The sequence below is a fragment of the Callorhinchus milii genome, unplaced genomic scaffold (genome assembly GCF_018977255.1).
Source record: "Callorhinchus milii isolate IMCB2004 unplaced genomic scaffold, IMCB_Cmil_1.0 Scaffold4, whole genome shotgun sequence".
Classification (NCBI taxonomy): Eukaryota; Metazoa; Chordata; class Chondrichthyes; order Chimaeriformes; family Callorhinchidae; genus Callorhinchus; species Callorhinchus milii.
The window spans coordinates 16,202,218-16,224,179 of NW_024704745.1; the positions used below are offsets into that span (position 1 = coordinate 16,202,218).

General features: G+C 40.2%; 1 protein-coding gene across 2 annotated transcripts; it reads right to left on the reverse strand.

Moving 5' to 3' along the window:
• Positions 1–406: 406 nt before the first annotated feature.
• Positions 407–12,467, reverse strand: birc2 (baculoviral IAP repeat containing 2). 2 transcript variants are annotated; one of them, XM_007891572.2, is made up of 9 exons: positions 12,299–12,467; positions 7,608–9,437; positions 7,053–7,152; positions 5,151–5,232; positions 4,987–5,032; positions 3,949–4,191; positions 2,778–3,032; positions 1,878–1,913; positions 407–1,477 (listed from the first exon to the last, which is right to left on the reverse strand). In XM_007891572.2, exons 2-9 carry the CDS (start codon positions 8,491–8,493, stop codon positions 1,284–1,286), a joined length of 1,842 nt encoding a protein of 613 aa, XP_007889763.1. In that variant the 5' UTR covers positions 8,494–9,437; positions 12,299–12,467; the 3' UTR covers positions 407–1,283. The 2 variants fall into 2 exon arrangements, with proteins under 2 accessions (XP_007889763.1, XP_007889762.1); XM_007891571.2 differs by lacking the exon at positions 12,299–12,467 and adding an exon at positions 11,602–11,743.
• Positions 12,468–21,962: the final 9,495 nt, after the last annotated feature.

Sequence of the window (21,962 nt, forward strand, 5' to 3'; positions counted from 1 at the left end):
TCTGTGTAGGACACCACTAATAGCTTAAAGTCAAACCACCCACCCAACTGATAAATGTAGGTTATGAAAGGACAACAGAAGTTTAAGTTTACTTTATTATCGATTTGTCCCAGTATGAATATGGTTGAGCCAGGAGGAAGTTGTGTGTGAGGAGGAATGTGATAAATCACTAGGAAAGATCAATGTATAATGTCCACCAATTTAGATGTTCTAAGCTGATAAACCACCACCTGCAATCAACTGAAGTAAATGTGTGCATATACCTGGTTTATTCTGTCCTCCCATAAGTGGCACCATATAAAAGTAGATTGTATAATTTGTTCCCAAACTCAACTGCAATCAGGGAAAGTATAAAACTTAGTTAAAAAGTTTCCCCAAGCACACATAAAATGAAAAAACAAAGGAATATGAGACAATTATTTATTTAAAAAAATACAGTTTAATGTATTTATGTAATCATGCTGCACCTTTTTCTTAGTTGCACCTACCACATAATGTTACATATTTTCCCCCTTACTCTGAAAATTAGTTGTCAAGTTATGAATTTCACCCACAAAATACAGTCAATTCACTTTACAGAATATTCTGTGAAGCACTTTGAGATGTCTCGAAGACGTGATAAGGCGCTCGATTGTCGGATTGCTTTTCCAGGGAATAATAATCCCTTCAAAATAAATAAATAATAATTTGGTCACTCAATCCACAACTATTTGTTGCAATTGGCTGCTGCGTTTCGCCCACAAGATAGTCAATTCACTACATTTTGTGAAGCGCTTTGAGATGTCTCAAAGGTGTAATGAGGCACTATCAAATGCAATCACTATTTATTATTAATAGCCTATTAACGATATGGTGCTTTTGTGCTCCAATTTGCAGTAAAGCCACTCCTCCCCAGCGTCAGAACTGTTTAAAACTTGCAGTATGCTGAATGGAGGATATTAACAATGAAGGGTTAATGGTTTTTAATTTCTTGCTTTAAATTTCATCAGAAATTCTTTGTACTTCAGATCTCTCTGGTTAATCACTGCTATCACAGAACTAAAGTAAAATATCTTAATTTTAAGTTATTAATCTTATACTGTTTAACTACTCACTTGCTGACTGAACAGTTAAACAGTATAAGTATTAATTTACTTGATTCCATGGCAATGTAAAATCTATTGTACTTGCAAGCAAAGGTTTAATTTGCAAACGTGTTGGTTAAAGTCACTGCACAAATCAAGCATGCATCAAGAACACTGGTGAAATAGTTCTACTTATTGGAAATAAGCACTTTACTGAAACTACGACATGAAGGTTCTAACTGTTCCTTTGATGGTGCCCCTGCAGATAGGGCACTTCCTAAGAGAAGGTGCACAATCTGTGCAGACCACTAAGTGACCACACATTATGAACACAACAGAAACCTCTTTGTCCATACACACTTTACAGGTTCTCTCTTCCTGTAACCTTCGTAATTGTTCCTCCATCGTTAGGCCTAAATGAAAAACATTTGATATGAACTGATTTATTCTTAATATCATCATGCATCAGAAAAACAAATTACATTGGTATAGTGCCTTTCACGTCAAGAGGATGTCCCAAGGCACTGGACAGTCAGGGATTTGGACCCGAGCTGGGGGTTGGGATCAAAAGGGATGGAGGGTAGGGTTAGTGGGAGTAGGAGGGTGACCGAAGGCACAGTCAAAGAGGGTCTTTAGACAGGCCTTGAATAAATGCTTACAGAATATAAACACTCATTATTGTGCACTAATTGCAATGCTTTAATGGGAAAGTCAATTAATAACTCCTGCTTTTAATATGTTTTTTGAAGGAAAAAATCTACCACCTCAATAAGTTTAAATATAAATGGGAGAAGGGAAAGAGAAGACACTTACCTGGTACATCCAATACTGCAGCAAGGCTTCTTTGTACTGAAAAAATGTAATAAGAAGAATTAGATATACATTATATTAATAGTAATGAGGATGAGATGCTTCAAGAAGATATGAGGTTTGCAATATTTATCCAATAATGCAGTATACTCAATTTAAACAAACCACACAAAGTTTAGTAAGACAGTTGTTCCATCAAGAAAACATCAAGAAGCCCAGTGGACTGGTATTACTCTAACCAATGGTTCAAAACTTAAGCATCCATTGGAAAAAGGTTTTACATTTGCCAAAGAAAATGATCTCACATTCTACATTAATAATGAGAATGACAATTTGTTCAATGTAGGCCACATTTGCTGGAACAAAATTTATATCACAAAATATAATTTGACACAGCAACAAAATCATGCCTAGCTTCTGAATTTTTAGTGAACAGAACTAGAATCATACAAGTAGTAAATTATGTACATTGTCTGCATTGTAGAAAGGCAACTCTTAACCTGACAATAACTCACAGGTAATACATTTGGGAGTGGAAGGGATAATATAAAGTTAATAGTGGAATGGAACTGGAGACTAATTAGTATTTGTTTGCCAGCAGTCAAATGCACAACACTGTTTGGAGACATTAGGTTTAAGTAAAGGGTGCTGGGTAGGACTATCAAGGTGTCCCAGCTAGGTTGAACAGGTAAATTCCAAGTTGGATTCTTTTTAATTTAACCACATGTCAAATGCCATTATTTGTCTCATAACATAATCACTTATGGATTTATTTAAAAATCCCCAGCATCATATTTGTGTAACAGCAGGTGCATTACATGCTTTTGCTGCTGCCAACTTTTCCACCTCAAGAAGAAAATAAACTAGTAGTAATAAAACAAAATGACAACAGGAACTATTTACCATATAGCTTTTCATGCAATTGAGGTTCGCGTTTTAATAGGACATCTCTAAACGCCTCAGCTGCTGCACTTCCTTTGGCGATGACCACATCAAGTAACACTCTGGCTTGTTCATTTTTCTCAGCTTTTTGTTTGATCTCTTCACTTTCTTCTCTATTAATAATAGATTGTGTTTCTAGATCATCAACTAAGACATCAATGTGGGTCATATGCTGAACCAGAGCAAGACGACTTTTTTTCAGTAGCAAGATATCTCCTGCAAAGACAAAATTAATCAGATTTAAGTTTGTATTCCACTGAAATAGTACAGAGCAGTAAGTAAGTAGCCTTCTCCCACCACACTTCAGTTTATTTCCCTTTTTAATCTTAAACAGAATTAGTCTCTAGAAACATTTTTCACTTTAGTCAGGTCAATATTAATTTCAACTTAGCTCGCCTGTGTTGCAGGTCAGCAACAATGGGTTCTGCCCCCTTCAGTAAACCTACAGGCCTTTAAGACTCCTTTTGTTTGATAAAATAGGGGGCTCATAGCAGAAGCTCAATTAAGCACAACCTTGGGCAAGTTTCCTTATACCACACACCTAATAATAATCCCTCCAAAAAAAACAGTAATTGGTCATTTTCAATCCACGACTGTTTGTGGGACGCTGCTGTGCGCAATTGGCTGCTGCGTTTCGCCCACAAATATACAGTCAATTCAATTCATAGCATATTTTGTGAAGCACTTTGAGATGTCTAGAAGACATGAAAAGCGCTATATCAAATGTAAGGATTATTATTATAAGCTTGCCCTTTTATTTTGTTTATCCAGCCCCATTTTCAAACACTGCAGAAAATGAAACACAAGAAGGGCTTCACCCTTGATGCATTTTCCTCATATATAGGTGCAGATATTCTGTTGCCTAGAAAGTAGGTGACCAACTAAATGCCTGAGTAGACTCCCAATCACTTTTTGCTAATCGGCAACCGATAACTGGATCTCATTAACAGAAGTTGAAAATAAACTGAAGGTCAACTGAACTGAAGTAACCGTTGCAATACATGGTGATAATCGTTTCAAAATCGTAACTAAATAAGCTTGAATACATTACAGATCACTGCATTTCAAAATCTTTCATCTGCATTGTACAAAGAACAATGATGTTTGATACAGAACACAATGAATAACATACCTTCAAGAGTTCCTTCCATCCTTTTTTCATGATGATCTTGTCTTTCTTCATCTTCTGCATTCAACAAATCTGTCACAAGTTCTATGACAGACTTATAATTCTCCCCATTTGTAATAATTTTTCTTTGAACGGTCTGCTTCACCAGTCTTCGATCGAACCCCATTTCCATAGCACCTTTGACCACAGGGGTATTCATCATGATTGCATCTTCAGATCGATTTTCCCCAGGTCCAAAATGAAAAACTAATTGGAAATTATGAAAGCATTTTTAGATAGTAAATATAATTTTCCTGAAGATATTTCCTTCCGCCCCCTGGGAACCTGTATACACTCCATATTATCCTCATCAATGAAAGTGAAACAATCCAGTTAAGATGTGAACTAGAAACCCTTGAAACACAAAGTGCATGGCTCCTAGTGTAATAAAACAGAACAGCTTTATCTGACTCCAAAATGGACAAATTAAAGCATTTAATATTCAAAAGGCTTAAGAATTCCAATTTTGAGTTAATACACTGAACAGAATGCCTTTCCTCTCAACTATAACTTGTTACCCCACCAAAAGCAGACATGTTATTATTCAAGTCTTATACTTGACCAGAATCAAAACCAACATGTTTGCTCCTTAACCAAGCTAAAGATGTAGAAATTCAGAGGACTCGCATTTTAACTATTTGCAAGTTACAAAAATGTCTAAAATAGAAATTTGAATGTAGAAAATTTGCTGCAAGTTCTCCCACATATGGTATAAAACCACAAGAAAGATAAATATCATCTGTAATGGAATCAGAAATGCAGAGTGGCAGGATGCAAATCACTCCCACAAGTTCAGGGGAAGAATTCAAAGTAGAGGGCAGTTTTCTCAACAGGAAAGAAGGAAAGTCTCTCACAACTACTCACATGCACCTCCAAGATGAATATTTAAAAACAGCATAAGCCAGGTCTAACTCTGAATGACAAGTAACAGGTAGAGGGCCAGAATAAAATATTTTGTTTCTGAAACTTGGTTTTCTGAAAGCAGCGATATAAAGTAGATACCTGGTGACTGTGTTTCCTCAATGGTGTCATCAGAACTCGAGTGCAGCTTTAAAATAAAAGTTTGAAAATGATTCTTCAAAAAATTATAATTTACTTTCTTAATTCAATTTTTCATAAATTTTCATATAATTGATAGTTCCAAGTAACTCTAAAGGAAATATTACCTGGAAATCAAAGACATTTGGAAACCTTGCTTGAATCTGATTTACAAAAAGTTGTCCTTTCTCCTGGAGAAGATATTCACATCTGCAATGAACAAAATTAACAGCAAGTTTAAAAAAAAATTCTAATATTAACGTGGAAGGTAATGATGGATGGGATGGAAGGGGAGGAGGGAAAACAAACAATATTACGTGAACTCAAGAACAGGTAATATTCCCTCTCAATATGGTTCTTCTATCCAGATATCATAAGAGTGATTGATCAGGTTTGAGCCTTAGATCATAAATAAATAGCAATTATTAAAAATCTGGCTAACTGGAATATTTTGTCGATATTTAAAGCAATTTTCACACTGAGCCAATATTAGTAATGCTTTTTATTCAAGCATTGCAACATTTGATATGCACGTGATCATATTGTCAAGATAATCCTTGCATTTTGCTAATGTCAAAGTGCTTCACGGGATTTGACTATAAAGTGGGTTTCTTTGGTCAGCAGGGTGTCTGACACATAAGGAAACTCACTACCACGTTTAAAGATTGTCCAAAACCAGAGTTCTACGCATGCCACCTATACATGGAAATTCTCATGTTTGGAATAGTATGCACTCTTCTCCCCGTAAGGACATATCCTACTTATCTAATTGCAGAGTATTAGGCACAGGTTAGTAAGGGCCAAGGCTTGGGGACCCCAACATGTGTGTTGGTTTACTGCTGTGGAGTTTAACTAGCTAAAATTGCTTAGCTTGCAATTGAAATTGCTTCACACTGCTTGCGCAGTTCGGACCACCCTAGACTTTAGCGATTTGGCTTGCATGGGTAACAACGCTGAGTGGGAAGAATCTCCATCCCTGGTTCTACCAATGAGCCTGGCTCACTGGTCTGTCCTCTAGCTCTGCAGACCTACCCAGCTACCAAGACCACTGAGGATTAATTGACAATCCGTTGCCAAGTCAAGATTTACAAAGAATTAACAGCATAAAAACAGGCCCAACCAGTCTATGCTGGTGTTCATATGCCACGAGTCTACCAACTCCTTAGCCTTCCCCATACCCTTCTATTCTCTCCCTCATGTGAAAGTCTAGTTTTTTCTTGCATGCATACTAGCTAATTCAACCTCCACTTTAGGCAATGAGTACCACAATCTCACTACCCTCTGCGTGAAGAAGTACCTCCTAAACTTTCTTTTGGATCTCTCTAGTCTCTTATGTTTAATTCAGCTCCAATAAGACCCCACTTAACTTACCAAATCGATGTGCCCACTGTGAAGCTGCCTTCGCCTCTGGGATGCTCAGTGTTGTGTAGTCACTGTATTTGTAGACAAAAGGGGCAGCTAATTTGCATAAAGCAATGTCTCACAACAGCCATAAAGTGAGTGACCAATGTTATTTGGGTTGATTTTCAGCTAGGATACCCAGAGAAACTCCATTCTTTTCAAATAATGCCATGGGATCCCTAATGTCCTCCTGAACAGGCAGACAAAGCCTTGGTTTAACAGACAAATAAAGCACAGCACATTCCACACTAGAGTGTTAACCCACAATATTAATGTGTTCAAACCAACTCCCCCTTCCTCCAAAATCACTAGTTCCCTTCAGATTTTGTTTGAATACAATGTTTAAAAATACTTAGCATGGAACAAATGAATTAGAAAGAACCATACCATGTTCATATTTCCAGAACATGTTCCTGGCCAATAATCCCCCCAAATAAAATTGATCATTCGTTACATGGCTGTTGGGGGAACATTGCTGGGAGCAAACTGGCTTTCCCTTTCATCTACAAATAGTTACTACATTTTACAGTAAACCTGTGAAACATTTTGAGACATTCAACAATGTGTTAAGTTGCTATATCAAATGTAGGGATCATCATTTAATATAAATTCAGCAGCAAATAATTTACCTCGGGAACCATTTAGCATGTTCCACCCATGGGTCATCTCCAGACTCCCAGCTCCTCAGGCCACCATCACAGTAAAAACATTTCACATCATCATTTTGACCTTGATATTATCAAAAATAAAATTAAAAATCAGTTAATTCTCAACAGCTTTTAAGCTCTATGGTATTAAGAGCAAATGCAGCTGCAAGAATAGTGAACATGTACAGAACACTAATAAATGGCTGGCCTCAAAATTAATTTTTAATTGCCTACCAGTAATGTTAAATGGTAACTAAGAAGCATAGAAACAAAACATGGTGCACTACCATGGTGCCATCAACTTTAAACACCATGTCAACTCAAAAAGATTCAATAGCCCAATTAGAGTGATGGAAGTTTATAAGTTTAAATTTAAGTTTTTTTTCCCCACCCCCCGAGATGCATTCTAAACACTCTGCATACATCTTCAAATTAGATTTAATATGGTCCCACAGCCTATTCAACTCCATAAACATTTTATGAACAGCAATATTTTGTGCTACAATATGTCACATTAGAAACACACAAGCTTCTTACCAACATAGTAGAATCCAGCTCTCGCTAGCTGTTCAGGTTGAATCAGATTTCTAACAGGCCACCTGAGGAAAGTGTGCAATCTGATTTCATAAGATTGCATGTCAGGAAATCTAGCATGTGTAGCTCGTACAGATTCCGGCCTTCCCTCAAGTCTTAGAGATTCTGTACTGCTCATGGGAATGTTACCCTCGTGGTTCCCCAGAACAAAAGGACAAAAAGGAAAGTGTCTTCGATGCTCAGACATTGGATGATCCCCAGGCTCCCAGTTACTTAATTTTTCACCACAAGCAAAGCAGGCTACTCGATCTTCTGTCCCAGTATAGTAAAACCCAGCTCTAGCAAGCTCTACTGGAGCTAATGTAGAATAGGAGGGCCAATTCTGAAATGTCTGAAGCCTAATTTCTTCACTGTACATCGCTGCATTGTACTGCAGAGATCGTACATCTTCCACACTTCTGGAAACCACTGGATCGATTGGAATACTGCGATAGATGGTATTTTGCATTCTATTTTCATGAAAAGGTGACTGAATCGGTGTCATATTTGGAGCATAAAATGCAGAACGTGTAGAAGGAAAGAAATCAATACTTGGATTTAGGGTTTGAATAAAACTACAGTTCGGACTGCACTGCTTGTGCCTTTCAACAGCATTATCTCCTGCTTGCCACTGATCAATGGTTGCTTTACAACTGAAACACTGCACTCGGTCACTCACTCCAGTATAATAGAAACCAGCACGTGCAAGACTTCTCTCGGACACCAGCTCAGTTGAAGGAAAATTAGCAAATGTTGAAATCCGGTAAAGTTCTGAGGTCATGTCGTATTGCAGTTCTTGATCTCTGGCTATCCTGAGACCACCAAAAGCCTGATTTTGTACTAAATTCATATTTAGTTTTCTGAACAATGGGGGGGGGCTTGACCTTTTTCTAGGAGGGAGCTTAGTTGCTGTTGTCAGCAAATTCACCTTGCAAGATGAATCCAGGACAGAATTCCATTAAAGAATCAAAATCCAATAGGAAAATGTGATAATCCAATTTTATGCCACAATTACATTGTCACAATAAATAAGGTGACACGGCTGTCTTTCAGAGACAGAAACCCACAAAGATTGCTTTCATAAATGTTCTTAAAGTCAGTACCACCTCTACAAGAAAATAAACATTGCTACTGAACAGCAAACATAATACTGGTTCCATAGCATTACGAAGGAAATTAACCGTAAGAATAATTTTCCTTCTGTTTCTAGCTCATTTGTGGCGTACTCCACTATTTCCAGTTATATAATTTAATGAATTTTAAATGTTTCTCTGCAGGAACACATAATCCACAATAAAATCAAAAACTGGAATATTCCATGTCACTTTAGGTTTTAAATGGGTGCATTACTATTTCATGTAATTGAATGTAATCTTTCCAACAGTAAATCAAATTCCTCGCTGACGTAAGTCCTCTGCCTCATTTTCTTATGTTGAGTGCTGTCACCTTTTAAAGTAGGCATAATGCAACAGTGGTTAATTTTGCTTTAAGAAATATTTGGGATGGTTAATTTGTTTTAACAAACATAGCTACAGCGGAACTGAGCCATGAAGTTCTAATTTACTACTATGCCCATGCAAAAGATTGAAAACAGGGCAAACAGGATCAAAGCTCCCTCCAGAAAAAGGTCAACGCCCACGTGAAGGTTTAAGTCTGCATCCTGAAGTTTGAGTTTCAGATTAAGAATCAGTAAAGTTCTAGAATTGGTATCAGCTTTACTTAATGGGACAACAGCAGTCTCTGGCCAAAGTGCTCCAAATAAATCTAGGTGAATCAAAGATAATCTGAAGTAACCTAGAATAAAGAAAGGATAATGATAATTAGCAAAGCAGTTTTGATAAAAACTAAATCAGAAGTACTTAATAATAAATTAATAATCGACATCTCAAAGCGCTTCACAGAATATGCTGTAAAGTGAATTGACTGTATATTACTGTATAGACACAACCTGACAATGGGCTACAATGCTACTTACTAAGAGGGCACAGTGCAGACATTCGAGCAACTGTATACAAGTGATTTCCAAGTAACTGCACAGATGAGAATCTTATTTTACAGAAATTGTTGTGACCAAGTCAAGCCACAAACTCAATATTATAAATTCAGTAGCAAGAATCCCCACCACAATTCCCACTGACTCTTTATGGTAAGATTTTTAAAAATAACATTATACATAATCCTACCATGTACTAAGAATGATTCTTGTCAGAAACAATTACTGTTAATTATACAAAGTGGAAATTCCCACCAAGGAGGAACATGCATTAATGATGAATAGAATGAATCCATGATAAGTGTGTGTATAGGTTTAAAAATTAAGCATTAACTGAGATTTTGTTCTATTCCAATTGAACACTCAATACACTCAATTAAATAAATTGGTGTTGCAATCAGTTAGCTCCTTCAAACAAAAAAGACATTGCTAGAGATCAGCATTAAATATAAATGCTCCCCAGGATAGACAAATGCTCCATGAGCCATTGATTTCTGTGCTACTGGGGGAGGGGGGATGCTTCTGAGGCAGAAGGAAGTCATGCTTCAGTAATAAAAATGGAAGAATACTTAGAAATTTGGGTTTTATTACTCCTGGAGTTCCTAGAAACTGGACCTTTCTCAGAGAAGATAAAGTTGACGATTCAGTAAATTTTCTAGGAAGGGGTGAAATTGAAACCCATCCGTTTGTGGGACACTTCTGTGCGCAATTGGCTGCCGCTTTTCGTCCACAAAATACAGTCATTACACTTTACAGTATATTCTGTTAAGCGCTTTTGAGATGTTTCAATGACGCGATAAGGCGCTATGTCATTATAATAAGGATTATAATTATTATCTGGTTCTTAGCAATCCTGCAAAACAGTCTCACGGTGTGATCCTTTCAGGGGAGCTGTGGAGAAGGAGAGAAAGCCTTTTGAACTTCACTAAACATTTTGATGGCTCATCTCATTGCAGTGATCGTGTCAAGAACCTTACTCAGGATTTGGCATTTCTTTGTCCACTAATGTCTTTGATGGGAGTATTAATAACATGCAATACTAAAGAATCTAGCTACCTTATGTTCCCCAAGGTACATTTCAGCTATCTAATTTCTTTTCAAATTGCTCTTCCATTGTTTCTACACATCAATGACATACAACAACAACAACTTGCACTTATATAGCACCCTCCACGCAGGAGTAAATGACGGAGCCTGACTCCGAGCCGGGGGGAAGCGGCCGTAAGCCCAATGGATGAATGACAACCATTCATCGCTCAACTCCACCTATTTTCTTTGCTGCCAAATACACTAATATTTATTCGCTTCCTTCTGAATCGTACAAACCTCATTAGTCTCAATACAAGTGAAACACTCTGCCTCAATTTACTCTATATTATTATTAACTTATATTATTAATAACAATTATTAATTTCAGCGCCTTGGGACGTCCGCCCGACCCGAAAGGCGCTTTACAAATGTGATCCTGTTGTTGTAATAATGTACTATTAATTTCCTCTGTGCTCTGCGATGGGCAATTGATTTGCCCCCTCCACCCCCCACCCCACCAAAAAAAAAATCATGGAAGGAGAGCTTCTTCTTACCACCTTCTTCTTACCTTTGATGGCTCTGCTCTTGAATATTTCTATACTTAAAACTGGGGCACTATCTCAATCCGACCTCTCACATCTCTCTCTCTTTCTTTCTCTCTCTCTTACACACACACACACACTCTCTCTCTCTCTCTCTCTCTCCTCCAATGCTAACTCATCGCCTCCGAGAGGCTCAAAACAATTTCCTCATATAATTGTTTTTAAAACTGAAAACCGGTTTTACAGCTCTCACACACAAGAGAAGCACTGCCTCAAACTCACTCACTCGCTCTCTCACTCACTCACTCACTCTCTCTCTCTCTCACTGGGGAGGAAAGGCACCACAACACGAAGTGATGGGGGATGACGGGTTTCACTCACTCCCATCGCTTACCTTCTTCCTTCACCAGTTCTCTTTCGGACTCGGGAGGGGAGTGGAGGGGGAAAAAGAAGAGTGTTTGGGAGATAGAAAGAAACGTCGATTCAAATCTCTCTCTTCCCCCTTCCTTCCTTCCTTCCTTTCGTTCTCTCTCTCTCTCCCTTTCGTTCTCTCTCTCTTTCTCTCTTTCTCTCTTTCTTTCTTTCTTTCTTTCTCGGAAACCGAAACTAACCAGAAAAATCCGAGTCAACGTTTCCAGTAAAAAAAAAGCCCGGACTGTGCAGGAAAAGGGAGTGTCGCAACCCCCAGACCCACACCCACACACCCACAGACAGACGCACACGGACGGACGGCATTTGGCAACGGTTATATGAGGGCAGGAACCCCCCCGACCCCGTGTGTGGGAAGTGTGGGCGGGTGTGAATGTCCCCGTGTCAGGAGGTCACTTCGCTCACTCACTCGATCGCTCGCTGCATCGACGGGACAATTTAACACCCACTTCTCAGTGGTTCGGGCGGACATTTTACATTTCACGCTGAGCCCCAGCCCTGGGCGGGCGGACATTTTACAACCACTCCGGGGCCCCGAGTCTGGGCGTTGTCCCGCGGTCGGAGGGGGGAAACAAACGGGAGTTGTACAAATGGCCGCGTCACCTTCAGGACATAGGCCGTCTGTCTGTGTGTCTGTGTGTGTGTCTGTGTCTCGCTCCCACCTCCTCCCCCGCCTTGTTCTCCGGCTTAGGATCTTCTTTCCGACCGACGACGACAACGGCGGCGTCGTCGTCTGCGCCACTCAGTCTGTCTGACACTCAAGTCACTGGAGGCGGTCAAATACCAGTCCCGGGAGAGGGGGAGAGAGAGAGAGAGGGGATTCACACACAATGACCTGACCTTAATCTCCCTCTCCCTCTCCCTCCCTCCCTCTCTCTCTCTCTCCCTTCCCCCCAGAAAAAAACAACGCATCAACAAGCACAGAGCAAAGCGATTTACCTGGTACCCGGGGTGGGGTGGGGTGGGGCGGTGAGGGGGGAGTGAGTCCGGCGACGTGGAGAGTAGAGGTGAGTTACACGCAGCAAAACCGTCAGCGGGGACTTCCCACTCCTCCCCCCCACACCCCACAGTCACGAGGTCCTGTCACTCCCTCCAGTTTGTTTTGTGCTGCACTGTGTGTGTGTGTCCCTCCCTCCCATCCAACTTGTTCTTCCTCAATCCATCTACTGTGTATGTGTCCCTCCTTCCCATCCAACTTGTTCTTCCTCAATCCATCTACTGTGTATGTGTGTGTCTGTGTCCCTCCCTCCCATCCAACTTGTTCTTCCTCAATCCATCTACTGTGTATGTGTCCCTCCCTCCCATCCAACTTGTTCTTCCTCAACCCATCTATTGTGTGTGTGTGTGTCCCTCTCTCCCATCCAACTTGTTCTTCCTCAACCCATCTACTGTGTATGTGTGTGTCTGTGTCCCTCCCTCCCATCCTTGTTCTTCCTCAATCCATCTACTGTGTATGTGTGTGTGTGTCCCTCCCTCCCTCCCATCCAACTTGTTCTTCCTCAACCCATCTATTGTGTGTGTGTGTGTGTGTCCCTCTCTCCCATCCAACTTGTTCTCCCTCAACCCACCTACTGTGTGTGTGTGTCCCTCTCCCATCCAACTTGTTCTCCCTCAACCCACCTACTGTGTGTGTGTGTCCCTCTCTCCCATCCAACTTGTTCTCCCTCAACCCACCTACTGTGTGTGCCCTCCCCCCCCCCCCACTCTCTCCAGCTCGTTTTATATTTTACACACTTGTGCTAAGCTGGAGTGAGGATCCCTGACATGAAAGGCGCTCCACGAATGTAATTTTGTTGTCGTCTGCCTGTGTGCCCCTCTCCTCCGGCTGGGGTGGGGGGAAAAAATAGGTTTAAACCGCCCGGCTCTACCCAGATCTAGACCGGTTCCACGGTGACATGCCGGGCCAGCCCGGCGTCAGAACTTGGAGCCAACTCCTCCGCCAGCCTTCTCGGAAAGTCGAGTCCCCGCGAGCACTGCACTGCAGATGACAGACCAGCCAGCCTGACGCATTCATTCCATTCCCAGGAAAATTTTGTGTGTAGGTGGGATTCGTTATTGGCAGTGCAACTCTCTTTCTGACGCGAAGGGTGCAATAGTGTAATTTGTTGCTTTTGTTGATTTGGTTACGCTTGGCGGTGGGTTTCCATATGTGTCAGACACACAGCTAACCTAAAAAAGAAAAATTCCTTCTCTTGCCAATTTTGAAACATATTCTTGTAAGATTAAGTGTATGCTTTCTTTTTCCCCATCTGTGTCTCATCCTTTGTAATTGTAAGCATGCGTATACCTTTTTGAGCTGAACAAGCTTTTCCTAATAGCAGTTTTGAAATAAATTGCTTTCTTCCTCCCCCCCCCCCCCATTGTCCCACCTTTGTGGATTTGCTGTAATATTTTGAGAGACAGAGGAAAATTTAAGGAGATATTTTCAGAGAGCAAAGGAAAACTAGCAGAAAGCTTGCCCACCACCAGTGACGTGGTTGGTAGACCAGAGTTATCGGAACAGGAGCGTAGGATGTCACAAAATTAGAGTAGTGTGTGGGGAAATGGCTTGGAGGCATTTGAAGGTCAGAAATGAGGATCTTTTAATGATTTTATATGATTAAAAATGTCTTGGTCAACTTTTTTTTGCACAGTGTACAGTACTGTTTTTAATTGTGAACAAAATGAATACTTTTTTTGATGAATTCAATGTAAATGAGGATTGGAACATGTGGATTATCATCAACTGATGGTAATCCTGATAGCATGACCAATGGAAAATGTTTTTGTGTTTTGGTTTCATGGTTACATAAGCGAACAACTTCCGTCACATAAATACATACAGGCGTGGGGACTTTCCACAATCTGAAACATGTTATCAGGGTTATTTTCCCACTTCCTCCCTATTGACTACCACAGCAGGCCTTTTGGTTTTTTAAACTATTTGTCAGAATGAATTGGATCATTAAATTTTTATCTACACCATTGCAGCTGGAGTATAGAGTTTCCAGGTGGAATGTTAACTCCTGCTGGATTTATAGAGCTGGAGTGATTTGTTATTGGTGCACAAACAAGCTGAAACTCTTTCGCTTTCAAATTAATAGCATTAATAGATTATTTGGAACGCGTCACAAATGGGACATACCAGTGAATTATTTCAGCAAGGAATCTTTGTTAGCTTTATATCTAAACTTTCAGGTCTCATGTATGTTCATAAAATGGGGTTAGCTTGCATTCATTTTTCAAGATATGGATATCTTGGCTAATTCAAACTGAAGTATAATTTCCTAATGAACTCTTATTTAAAGGCATTACAACACTAAGCCACAAAAAAAAATGTTACAGGGACAATCCCAGTCTGTGTTGGGATAGTTGATCTAAGCCAGGGCAGCAGTTAGTTCTAAGAATTCTTCAGTTAACCTCAATGTCCTTTAATTGGGAGGGGAAAACCAGCCAAAGTTCCCAATCCTGATTATTAGTTCACAAATTCCTGCTAGAAAGTACTTGTTGAGCCAGAACAACTGGGGATTACTCCAGGATCATATTACTCCCTTTTTTTTCTTCCAGAATTATTCACCGGTGCCAGTGTATTTGTAATTGTACAAAACTTCAAATTATCAAAACCCACACAAGTGTAAAGATTAAGTTTATAGCATTTTTATGGTGAATCCCATGCAATCTGGACTCTGTATTCATACTTGCTGATATCTATATTTGGAGATGTGTCCCTTTTATAATATCAGGCAGCTGTATTGATTGTCATGGTTCAAAGGAAACAAAAAGTGCTGGAAATCCGAAATGAAAATAGTCAATGGACCTGCAGAGCGATGCCAGCATTTTCTGATTCCAATTAATGTTTTTCTTTAAAATGCATGTTAGATATGGTATGCACATTTCTAAACAATATACAATAAACTCCAGGTATCTCCTCTCTGGCTTAAGTCTTCATGCTCGGCTTCAATATCACGGCCACTTTCCATCCACAATATTAGTAAAGAACATTGCTTTGATTGTCGCTCTAGTTAACATGTAACGTGTTGCATTCTAGATATTCTTGTAAGTACTTACAATTTAATGTTGATTGGTTACCTCATCCTATAAGATTGTGTCTTGCATCACAGAGGCCTCCTGGCTTGTCCCCCATTGGATTTCTGACGACTTAAGTAATAGTGATAAGTTGGGGTGGAGTTATCCGGAGTTTACTGTGGTTTCCAGAGGGAAGTAACAACAACAAAATTACATTTGTATAACGCCTTTCACCTCGGGAAGATATCCCAAGGCGCTGGACAATCAGTGTTTCGGACCAGAGCTGGGGTTTGGGATCGGGGTGGGTGGGGGGGAAGGAGGGTTGAAGACATGGTCGAAGAGGAGGTTCTTGAGATGGGTCGTGAAGGAGGCAAGGTCAGGGGCGAGGCGGTGAAACTGCGGGATGGAATTCCAGAGGGTGGGAGCAGAGTGGCTGAAGGCTGGCCTGCCAATGGTGGGGCGGCGAGGTGGGGGCTATGAAGCAGGCCAGAGCCATGTAGATGGTATATGAAGGTTAAAGGCTTGAAGGGATATGGATGGCGATAGAGGATCGAGTGCAGCTGAGAGCTGGTGCAGACTTAATGAACCAAATAGGCTCCTTTTGCACAGTAAATTTCTAGGATTCTATGAGTTTGAATTGTTTATAAAGGTTGGATTGAAGAATCAACCCAACAGTATATAGTTTTAAACTCAGAATTAACTACTAGATTTAAACATTTAAAGGTGTGATGGAAAGTGCTAATCTTACTCAGCAATTGTATAAATAGTGCACCCATGGTTGTTAGTGTCATTTGTTATTTACTCAAATTGTGGATTCAGCTGGACATAAAGCATCAGCTTCTTTGCCAGTTGTCTGTGATCTGGTTAGTTCCACTTGTGTGAATATTGTATTGCACTACAATCATATATTTTCTGCATCAGTGTTATTTTAAAGCAATGTCAGGCTTTTGAGATACTTTGCCAACCATCTTGCTTCAAATTTCCAGTTGTTGCAGTGAAATTGACAATTAAGTGCCTTCAATAATCATTTTTCAGGTGTTAACGTCAGCATATGGCTAAAATTGAAATGTGATTTCAGATGGTTAACCTCAAGCAGTATCCCAATACATACACTGGGGTGTCCAAGCCTTGCTTTCACCAACCTGTACCTAATATTTTTTGGAATTAGAGAAGTCAAGCACCTTCCAGGGATTCAAAGTGCGTTTTCTATTCCAGACAAAGGGAAATTTACATGTGTGGGTCACATGCATATGTGAAACTCTACAGGACCTGACAATAATTTTGTGACTGAAATTTTGCTGTTGACCAAGTTTCAATTTGATTGAATCTCTTCTGAAATGTCACAAATGAAATGTCACAAATTTCCCCATAATTTACAGGTATTATCATGGCTATATTGTAGAGTAACTAATGTTTTCCTTTGGTGTCTTTCTTCAAGTTGCGCGGGTCTGACTACTGCAGTTCTGATGGATTGATTGCCTGCCAGACATCAAGTTTTGAAAGAGCTTTAGTTTCCTTTAACTGAATTTCACTTCACGTCTTCTGCTCCATCATTAGTGGCTAAACTTTCAGCCACTTTACCCCACTGTAGAATTCTTTCCCTAAATCTGAGCTACATCCACCCTCTCTGCTTGCAAAACTATTCTAAAAACCTACATCTTTGACTGCAACTTTGATAACCTATCTCCACATCTTCCACTATGCTCGGGCTCCCACTCTGTCTAGTTGTTGTTGACCTTCTGGATCTTCCAAGTCTCTGGGTTATTCTCTTACTCTCTTTTAAATGCTGCTTTTCTTCCCATCTTGTTTGGATGCTGGAGGCTGTGCACCTACACCAAAACACGCCATTGTGACCCCTGGCAATGCCCACAAATACTTACACTAGAATATACAGCACAGAAACAGGCTATTTGGACCAACTGGTCTATGCCGGTGTGTATGCTCCACATGAGCCTCCTCCTGCCCTTCCTCAACTAAACCTTCAAGCATAACCTTCTATTCCTTTCTACCTCAGGTATCTATCTCACTTCCCCTTAACACAACAACAACAAAATTACATTTATAGAGCCCCTCTCACATCGGGAGGACGTCCCAAAGCGCTGAACAGTCAAGTGTTGGGGCCTGAGCATGGGGGAGGGGTGGTGTAGGGGTGAGGGAAGGCAGAGAGGTGGAAGGGCGACCAAAGGCACCTATGCTATTTGACTCAACAACTCCTTGTGATAGCATGTTCCACATTCCCACTACTCTCTGAGTGAAGAAATTTCTTCTAACTTCCCTATTTGATCTATTTGTGACTATTTTATATTGACAGCCCCTGGTTTTGGTCTCCCTGCAAGTGGAAACATCTTCCCTATGTCTACCCTATCAAAACCTTTTGTAATTTTAAAGACCTCTATCAGAGAAAACTTGTAGGACTTGATGTAAAATGTTACACATTGTTACTGCTGTGGTATTTCTGTAGTGAAATTCCTCCCTTGAAAACTGGATTCACAGAATTTTACAGGTATTAAACTTAAATTGAATCATTAAGAAAGTTTAGCAGTGTGAAATTACTCATCACTCAAGTTGCCTTCTCAATGGGTGCAACATTTACCACACTACATCAAGTCATATAAGGCCTCTAAACCCTCTCTCCAGAACCCTGGTAAAAATGTGACCATCTCAAACTGAAAAAAACAACTCTGGTTACTGACATGAATACACAGTATTTTTCAACAAATGCAAGCATAGTCAATTGAAGTAGATGACACACACTGAGCCCTCTGTTTCTTGCAAAATTGGTACATGACAAGTCATTAGTGCTACTTCTTTAGTGATAAGTGTTAAAATTTGTTAAATGGGTTTTGGAGTATTTATAATAAATGGAGAGTTTACAGTGTTCTGCATTGCTGTCTCATTGAATCACATGAATCTTCATTCTAGTCACAGGGTTTTCATAGAAAATTTCTTCACGTAAGCAAGTGCCAAATTTGGTTTCTTGTTCTTTCAGAATCAGTACTGTATTGGTTATAAATTTATGTTTTGGTTTCTGTTTCATTTAATTAGAAACTGGGTTTGCAAAAAAATTTTTGTAGATATTTCTGAAAGAATCCCCTTGAGTCAACCCATTAACTGCCAGAGTTTTTATTGAGTTGCATTCATGAGATATGACAAATTTTAACTGTTAGCTATTTTACTGCCTGTATTCTGTTACACTGATTAATAAGCACCCATTGTACTGTTATGAAATGCAATCACTCAGTGGCTACTTTCCAAAGATTTTGTTCATCTTTTGTAGAATAGTGTTGCACTCTGCATGGGTTAAGAATGTAATATCAAACACATCCTGCTGGGGTCACAGGGCACTGTTGCCTTTTTCTCCGCTATATATGAAAATATTGTATAAAGTAATGCACCTGTTCTTTTAAACACGAAAATATCAAACTTTTTTTAAAAAGAGATGCCTCATGTAAAGTGAATTGACTGATTATTCTGTGGGCGAAACACAGCAATCAATTGCACACAGCAGTGTCCCACGAACAGTCGTGGATTGAAGTGACCAATTTATTATTATTATGTTTTTGAAGGAATTATTACCCCCAGAAAGGAGATACGCCAATCGACTAACAAGTGGGTTCCTACGTACTGCTAAGTAAACGGGTGTATGGAGTAAGGAAACTTGCCCAACATTTCGCCTTGCTGGGAATCGAACCCAGGTCTCTCACTTGTGAGATGAGTGCTCTAACCACTGAGCTACAGAGCTCCACTGGACGCTTAAGAACGGTACTGTAGTGTATCAGGTGTGTGGATCTGTACTCCTGGCAGAGGGAAAAATGAGTCAAAATCTCTTTAGGAAAAAATGGGAATGGTTAAGAATTTGCAGACTATATACAGTCCTAATGTGAAAGGTTATTTACTGAATGAGTACTTTGCATCTGTCTTCACAAAAGAAGTGGATGCACCAAATGCTGCAGTATCGTAGGAGAGGGTAGAGGAAATGGATAGGATAAGTATAAACAGAGAGGAAGTTCTGAAAAGGTTGACTGGGCTCAAGGTAGATAAGTCGTCCGGACGGGATGCAGCCAAGGTTACCATGGGAGGCACGGGTACAAATAGCGGAGACTTTAGCTACAATTTTTCAATCTTCGTTGGACACGGGTGGTGCCAGAGGACTGGAGAGTGGCCAATGTTACTCCCCTGTACAAAAAGGGGCAGAAGGACAAACCTGGGAACTACAGGCCAGTCAGCCTAACATCAGTAGTGGGGAAACTCCTGGAGACTATAATCCGGGACAGAATAAATCTTCACTTAGAAGAATATGGGTTAATTAGGGACAGCCGCACGGATTTGTTAAAGGCAAATCTTGTCTAACAAATCTAATAGAATTTTTCGATGAGGTAATGGAGAGGGTGGATGAAGGGAGTGCAGTAGATGTAGTTTATATGGACTTTCAAAAGGCATTTGACAAAGTGCCACATAAAAGACTTGTAAGAAAGATAGAAGCCCATGGTATAAAAAGGACAGTGGCAGCATGGATCCAGAACTGGCCGGGAGACAGAAAGCAGAGAGTTGTGAACGGCTGCTTTTCTGACTGGAGGGAGGTACAGTGGCGTCCCCAAGGATCGGTATTATGACTGCTGCTCTTCCTAATATACATAAATGATCTGGATTTGGGTATAGCAAGTACCATTTCCAAGTTTGCGGACGACACAAAGTTAGGTAGGGTAGTAAACATTGAGAAGGATAGTGGCCAACTGCAGGAAGACATAGACAGAATGATAAAATGGGCAGACACATGGCAGATGAATTTCAATGTGGAGAAATGCGAGGTAATGCATTTTGGAAGGAAGAATGAGGGGAGGCAATATAGGCTGGTAATACAATCTTAAGGGGGGGTGAAAGAGAGACCTGGGGGTTCAGGTAAATGAATCCTTGAAGGTGGCAGGACAGGTAGATAAAGCTGTAAAAAGGGCATATGGGATACTAGGCTTTATAAATAGGGGCATAGAGTACAAGAGTCAGGAGGTTATGATTAACCTATATAAAACACTGGTTAGGCCTCAGTTAGAATACTGCGCCCAGTTCTGGGCACCACACTATAGGAAGGATGTTAAGGCATTGGAAAGGGTGCAGAGGAGATTTACGAGGATGGTACCAGGAATGAGGGACCTTGATTATGAGGAAAGGCTCGAGAGGCTGGGATTATTCTCATTGGAGCAGAGAAGGTTACGAGGAGACCTAAGAGGGCTTCAAAATCATGAGGGGATTTGATAGGTTAGAAAGGGAAAAACTGTTTCCACTGGTGGGTGCGTCGGTGACTTGAGGTCACAGATTTAAAATAGTTTCTAAAAGAAGCAGAGGGGAGGTGAGAATAAATTTTTTCACGCATTGAGTTGTTCGAATCTGGAATGCATTGCCTGGAAGGGTGGTTGAGGCCGATTCGATAACAACTTTTAAAAACGCGGTGGATGGGTATTTTGAGGAGGACGGGTTTGCAGGGTTACGGGGAAAGGGCTGGGGAGTGGGATTGACATTACATTGCTCTTTTCAAAGAGCCGGCACAGATTCGATGGGCCGAATGGCCTCTTTTTGTGCTGTACGATTCTATGATTCTATGAAATGTAAATTTGTATTTTTGTTGCCTTCGTTTTAAAAAAAATCACTTGTTGCTGAAAACATCTATGAAGCTACTTGCAATCTCAAATTACATTTCTTTTACTGTATTGTTTTACATCTTTTAGTTAATGTCAACCTCGTCCCCTTCCCTCCGCAGGGCTTTCACATTCGATGTTGAACAACAGATGTATTTCAAAACGGGATTGGAACTTTGTTGGAATCAAAGTTTTTATTAGAAAGTATAGATGATCAGCTACACACTTGTAAGGGTTGCAGTTGGATTTTCTGATTGTTTTGCTTCGATGTTCTAAGACTGACCTCCCTCTCAGCTTCTACATCCTATAGTGTCCCTTCATCTCCCACATTCTCCCAACAGCCGCTACATTCTCGGACTGTTCTGCTCCCCTCAGCTCCCAACGGTTACTGGAAAAACCTCTTCGTTATATCCCCAAACTATCCTAAACTTGTTCTCTACAGAACCCTGGGAACCTCATGATTTGTTTCCTTCAAGGTGCCAAATTATCAATGTTGGCTTTTTGCCAAGGACCTTGTTATCATTTTCTTTGAGCTTCCATAACTAAGTCTCTCTACTATCTCTTTCACACAGACCTGGATGCCTCGTACGAATGCTACTGTGGTTAACTTTTGCAATGCTGGTACATCTGACAATTAATCCTTTACATTCTATGTTACATGTATATACAGTATCTTTAGTAATTTATTAAT

Excerpts from the sequence above, each read along its gene's own strand:
- birc2 (XM_007891572.2), bottom strand. The coding sequence starts at position 8,493 with ATGAATTTAGTACAAAATCAGGCTTTTGGTGGTCTCAGGATAGCCAGA. Across the intron at positions 5,033-5,150 it reads CAAATGTCTTTGATTTCCAG|CTGCACTCGAGTTCTGATGA; the intron begins GTAATATTTCCT and ends TTTATTTTAAAG. Across the intron at positions 4,192-4,986 it reads TGAGGAAACACAGTCACCAG|TTTTTCATTTTGGACCTGGG; the intron begins GTATCTACTTTA and ends ATTTCCAATTAG.